At 36.9% G+C, this 5,829-nt stretch overlaps 2 protein-coding genes across 3 annotated transcripts; one reads left to right on the top strand and one right to left on the bottom strand.

Moving 5' to 3' along the window:
• Window positions 1-174: 174 nt before the first annotated feature.
• LOC106132826 (RNA-binding protein 7) lies at window positions 175-1,316 on the top strand. The gene is made up of 2 exons (XM_013332365.2): window positions 175-394; window positions 551-1,316. The coding sequence occupies exons 1-2, from the start codon at window positions 308-310 to the stop codon at window positions 1,082-1,084; spliced, it is 621 nt and encodes a 206-aa protein (XP_013187819.2). The 5' UTR covers window positions 175-307; the 3' UTR covers window positions 1,085-1,316.
• Window positions 1,307-5,256, bottom strand: LOC106132825 (TLC domain-containing protein 5). 2 transcript variants are annotated; one of them, XM_013332363.2, is made up of 5 exons: window positions 4,942-5,256; window positions 4,103-4,331; window positions 2,612-2,849; window positions 1,970-2,077; window positions 1,307-1,490 (listed from the first exon to the last, which is right to left on the bottom strand). In XM_013332363.2, the coding sequence occupies exons 1-5, from the start codon at window positions 5,159-5,161 to the stop codon at window positions 1,440-1,442; spliced, it is 846 nt and encodes a 281-aa protein (XP_013187817.2). In that variant the 5' UTR covers window positions 5,162-5,256; the 3' UTR covers window positions 1,307-1,439. The 2 variants fall into 2 exon arrangements, with proteins under 2 accessions (XP_013187817.2, XP_013187818.2); XM_013332364.2 differs by having other exon boundaries at window positions 1,330-1,490; window positions 1,963-2,077.
• Between the last annotated feature and the right edge of the window lie 573 nt (window positions 5,257-5,829).

Genomic DNA, 5,829 nt, shown 5'->3' with positions numbered 1-5,829 from the left:
AAAAGGAATGGAAAATGACATAAGAATGACAAAACAAATAGACCTTTTTATACAACTGACATTGACAAGACTTGGCGACATGCTTTTTTAAATCAGACTAGGGATCATAAACTTCTTCCCTTTATATTCCTTGGGCACAATCAACGTCATTTTTTGTCAATTGTCAAGTTTTACAAGGACTTCTTGTCTTGCTGAGTAGTTTTGTTTGTAGGTACAATTTAGGTGATTCTTGTGATAATCCAATATTTCCAAGCCAATAGTTCATTTAACAAAAAAAGAACTAACCATAAAACGTCAACAATCTACCATGATAGAAGATGATAATAAAACGTTATGGTGTGGAAATTTACCTGAACAAGCCACGGAAGATTTGTTGTACGAATTATTTTTACAAGTAAGTCGTGATCAACTAACTTACTACCAATACCTATCTAGTTCAAACTTACCTATTCATTTGCTTCCTGCGAATTTAAACTAAAAATGCTGAGAGCCAATTCATGCTTACTAAATCATGTTCATAAAAGCTACTTATTTCTACCGTCATTTCCAGGCCGGGCCCTTGGAGAAGGTGAGAATTGCAAAAGACAGAGATGGGAGGCAAAAGAATTTCGCATTTATTACATACTGCCATGAAGTTTCGGTGCCTTACGCGCTAAATTTGTTCCGCGGGACATCCCTGTTTCACAGGAAACTGTCTCTACAAAGTCGCGGTCGAGTGGCTTGGTTGCCTCCTCCTATAAGATGTACTGGACCGGAGCCAAGTCTGGAGTTTGGTCAGAGTAATGTTGCTCAGCAGTTTTCTGAAATGACGGAGAGGTTGCACGAGGAAGAGTACATATCTGCATATGGTGTCCGACAACCTCACGATTACAATGATAAGTTGGTTGTGGCGAGTTTACAAGGAAACTGGAGTCATAGGCACCATCCATATATGCCTAGTCAGGACAAAGGAAACAAGAATCTGCACAATAGAGACGATTACCGGCAACGGGATAATTCTGATTTTAACCAGCGCAATAAGCATTCGAGTAATTGGAGAGACAGGAGAAGTCATAGAAAGGGCAATTATCAAAGGAGAGAATGATTTACTGTAATTGATAATGAAAATTGACAAATGTGCGGGTTTACCCAGCCTTTTCAATCTACGACACAGAGTAAATAATATCTAACTACTAAAATCAAGAAAAATAACTGAAATGGAAACAAAAAAGAAGTTTACTAAAACAAATACATTGAAAGAGTATTTTAAGATTTTTGTTTAATTGTAACATTTACAATAGTTATGTCTATAACACAAGGATGTGTTTTCACTTTTGCAAATTTAAACTTTCACTGTTTGCATAGCATTTTTAAGGATTTATTAGTATAGTTAAGAGTGCAATGTTTTGAAAACATTGTGTTTTAAATAAATGCGATATTTTAAAAATTGGTGTATAACTTTAATTCACTAAGCTGCCACTTTGTTTCTTCAATGCATCATGAAACAGCACCTGTTAATGAAAAAATCTTTGTTAGTTTTTACCTATTGACGATTTTACGAATAACGATTTTTATGTTCATAGGAAAATTAAGAATTTGTTTTCCGGTAGTACTGGACTAACCAATATCTAACCAATAAGGTATTTTAAAGTGAGGCAGTAGCTATTACTTTCTTAGCGTTTATGCCTATGACCTAGAAGAAAAGACCAAAATGGAACTATGGTAACTGCAGATGAAATCTTAAACATATAGAAGATAAGGACACTGATGCAACCCAAACCGCTGTGGATAGTGGCTAGAGATTTTAAATTTGGCATGTCATGTAGGTTTCTTACATCGTCTGTACTAAGAGAATATTTCCAGAAATTCCCACTGGAACAGAAATTGCGGAATTTTTGGTTTCAGCTGAACGACGCCGTGGCTTGAATATACAATATATCAAAGTAAGAAGTCTTATGTGTTATTAAAAGATTTTGCACTTGCTCTATACATTGGAATCCGGCGGTTTATTCCTTTGAAGTCCTTGTATGGCTTCTCCGATGGGCATTTTCAGGACATGACTGGCAGTGGATGTCACTTGTGGAGCTGGTCTTTGCTTCTGATGATCATGTAAAGAAAAATAAACGTCAAATAGTATTAATATGTACGAATGTCTGGGAGGCGGGAGGATTTTGCTCAGCAATGCGAGATAATTAGATAGTAAAAACAAAACACGTTTATTTCTCAATTCACATACATAAAATCAAGTCTCTTCCCGGAGTGGTAGGCAGAGACTACATCTTTGAGCAGTAGCTCAAGGAAAATAGATAAGTGCGTTCATTAAGATCTTCCTTATGATTTTTATAAACATCACGTCTGTATCTCTTGCGGGTTAGACAGAGCCAACAGTCTTGAAAAGACTGATACGCCACGTTCAGCTGCTTGTTTGGCAAAATGATAGAATTGAGATTCAAATAGTGACAGGTTGCAAGCCCATCGGCTAAAAGAAGAATCCTAAGTTTATAAGCCTTACCCTTAGTCACCTTTTACGACATCCATGGGAACGAGATGAAGTGCTCCTATTTTTTTTTAATGATGCCGGGAACCACACGGCTATATATTGCAAAATTTCAATTATTTTAAATATACTTACATTCCGATTGGTGTATTTGTATCTGACGTAGCCAAATATTTCATACAAGAAGGCCCACGACACAATGAAGAAGACAACGGTTATAATTTTCTCGTCCATATCGAATATGTCTGAGCCAAGTATTCTGTACGCTACGTAACTGCCTATTATGCCACGCACCACGAAGAAACACACCAAGTATGCCACTTCAGCAACTAAGAATAACACGGTGTTATCTAAACCTTCGTTTTTTATAAGCCTGTGGACAAAGGGAATACTTAATAAATTATATTTTTATTTCTAGACTACCTGTGCCCGCATCTTCGTCCGCGTGGAATAGAAATTTCGGACATCATTGAATAATTTCCCCCGCTTTTTTCACATTTTCCATTATTTCTTCGCTCCTAATAAGTAGTTGCAGCGTGATGTTTTATAGAATTTTTCAATTCGAACCAGTAGTTCCTGAGATTAGCGCGTTCAAACATACAAACTAACAAGCAAACAAACAAACTCTTCAGCTTTATTATATAGATAGGACGATAAAAGCATCGACATGTGTCTACCCCGCAAGGAATATAGAGTTATCTTAGGCTGCACTCTCTGTAGCCGTTAACTTTCGTAGTTGGTACTACAATGGTCTACTAGCTGGTATTTACCACTTTAAGCTGAATCACTCAATCTATTGAGAAACCTGCATCAAATCCTTTGTATTGTTTTAAAGATCGTAAGCATACATACCTATGTACATACAGACAGACGCGGGAACAGACCTTGCTTTATACTGTGTGGTATTTGGAACAAAAAAAAACTTATTTTAAAATGACAAAACAGACAATTTTCTAAGTTCAATGTCTTTATTGACTTTATTTCATGCAGTTACTTATAGAAGTATGGATCAACAACACTTATTGACGTCATCTTATTAATTATTCAAACTAATAACCGCTTTTATGATAGAAAGTAAGAACTACATTTTCAATATTTAAAGATGAAGAAGGTATTAATGCGCGAGTTAAATATTTGTATTTAACATTTATCTATACTAATATTATAAAACTGAAGAGTTTGTCTGTTTGCTTGAACGCGCTAATTTCGAATTGAAAAATTCTTTTTGCGTTGTATAGACCAATTATCGAGGAAGGCTTAAGGGTATAGAATAAAATAGAATAGAATAGATTTATTTTCAAAATTGAATACAAGGTATCACTTATTGACGTCACATAACTTAAATCTAATTATAACTACTACCGCTTCCAAAGCGCATGTGTAGAAGAAGCGGCGGAACAAACTACACTGCAGCATTTTCATAGGACGTCAATTTACAAATATATATATATATATTTATAAATTGACGTCCGTAAATTGACGGTATAGTATACTATTCAGTCTTTTGATGACTGTTGGCTCTGTCTACCACGCAAAGGTATATTCCCACATAGACATGATTATACGTTACGTTATGTTTTATTACCTACATACATATATTAAGTTTGATTTTAAAAAAACGCTCACCATCTCGTCTGCAGCATAGGGTTTGTGACCTCCATCAGAGCTATTGAACACGCGAAAGTGCATCCCGATGTTTCTTTTCGCATGTACAAGTTTACACCATATATAGCGCCGACGTGGTGGCATAGCATCACCAGGTTCTCCGACCAGTAGACGAGGCACCACACGAAATCCATTGCGAAGTAGCCCCACGACCACACCATGAGACTGTACTGGGCAGTGGTTAAGGGTGCTGCCAAAAAAAAAAAACATTTTTTTTTTCTTTCATCGTTCACTAAATGATCAGCTTTGCTTTCTTATGTCTCTCCCGTCATCTATATGTGCATGATCTGTTTTATGACGTGTGGTTCCGGGCACCAATAGAAAAGAGAATAGCACTCCTCTATCTCTTCCCCACGGATATCGTGAGGCGACTTAAAGATTGGTTTATAAATTTGGGATTCTTTTAGGCGATGAGCTAACAACCTGTTACTATTTATTTGAATTTCAAATTCTTTCAAAAAACCAAACAGCTAAACGTGGCCATTCAGTCTTTTCAAGACTGTTTGCTCTGTCTACCCCGCAAGGGAAATAGATGTGACCATATGTATGTAAGTTTATTTATACAATATGCATTCGTCCACGATTTAGATTTAAGAGATCTATATTTGTAAATTGACGTCCGATGAAAATGCTGCAGTGTAGTTTGTTCCGCCGCTTATTATACACATGCGCTTTGGAAGCGGTAGTAGTTATAATTAGATTTAAGTTATGTGACGTCAATGAGTGATACCTTGTATCCAATTTTGAAAATAAATCTATTCTATTCTATTCTTTAAAAAAACGTGATAAAATTAACTAACATTTGAGTCGCACCGGCGTTATGTTCATGAAGTTGCACTGAATGATTCCTATCGTAGCCGCTATGCTTCCATGCAACAGCGTCACCACTCTGGAGTACCATTCCGGGGTCTTCCCAGGCAACACGGCCGCCAGCCACAGGTACAGCCAGCTCCAGAACATGAATGAGGAGATCTTCAGAAGAGAAGCTCCAGAAAGTTCTAGACGCTTCCGTGCATCCATTCAGGACATGTTTGTGAGTTTATTTGGTTTTAGGTTTTGCGTGTAAATTATACGTTCAAGTCAGTCATTGTGTTTATGTTTTTGATGTTCATGGGATGGATTTGTGTCAAAATGTCAAAAATAATGTCAGTTGGGTATGTTGGTTTGTTTTTAAAACTTTGACGCACTTAGGGAAGGTTATTCTCTGTTCCGCTTATGTGTCATGATATTCCACAGAAATCTAAAAAGAAAAAAAAAGTGACCATGATAGTGCCACATAGTGCCAGGTAGTGAGAAAAATATATTTATTATTTAAACTAATACCTACCAGATTCTGTGTGTCATTCATAATGTACCTTTATTGGTGGCTATAAAACTCTAATAAACTTATAGGAGTGGGAAGACCTAGACGAACGTATCTTGATCAAATTAGGACGTCCTGGTAAAGGGTCAGGTCAAGAGTACCCGAAACCGCCGAGCGTGCATGAAGAGAGTTATGAATGTGGATGAAGCGAAGGAAGTATGCAGAGATCGTGGCAAGTGGAAAGTGGCAGTCTCTGCCTACCCCACCGGGAAAGAGGCGTGATTTTATGTATGTATGTATGTATAAAACTCTTAACACGATTTTTCACCAACACGTTTCCCTACTCTACTCGAGATGCTACGAAATGTAGGTCTTTTCAGTCGTA

This window comes from Amyelois transitella, chromosome 14 (genome assembly GCF_032362555.1).
Source record: "Amyelois transitella isolate CPQ chromosome 14, ilAmyTran1.1, whole genome shotgun sequence".
Classification (NCBI taxonomy): Eukaryota; Metazoa; Arthropoda; class Insecta; order Lepidoptera; family Pyralidae; genus Amyelois; species Amyelois transitella.
The sequence above is the reverse complement of the archived record's forward strand: the minus strand, read 5'-3'. Positions and strand labels throughout refer to the sequence as shown.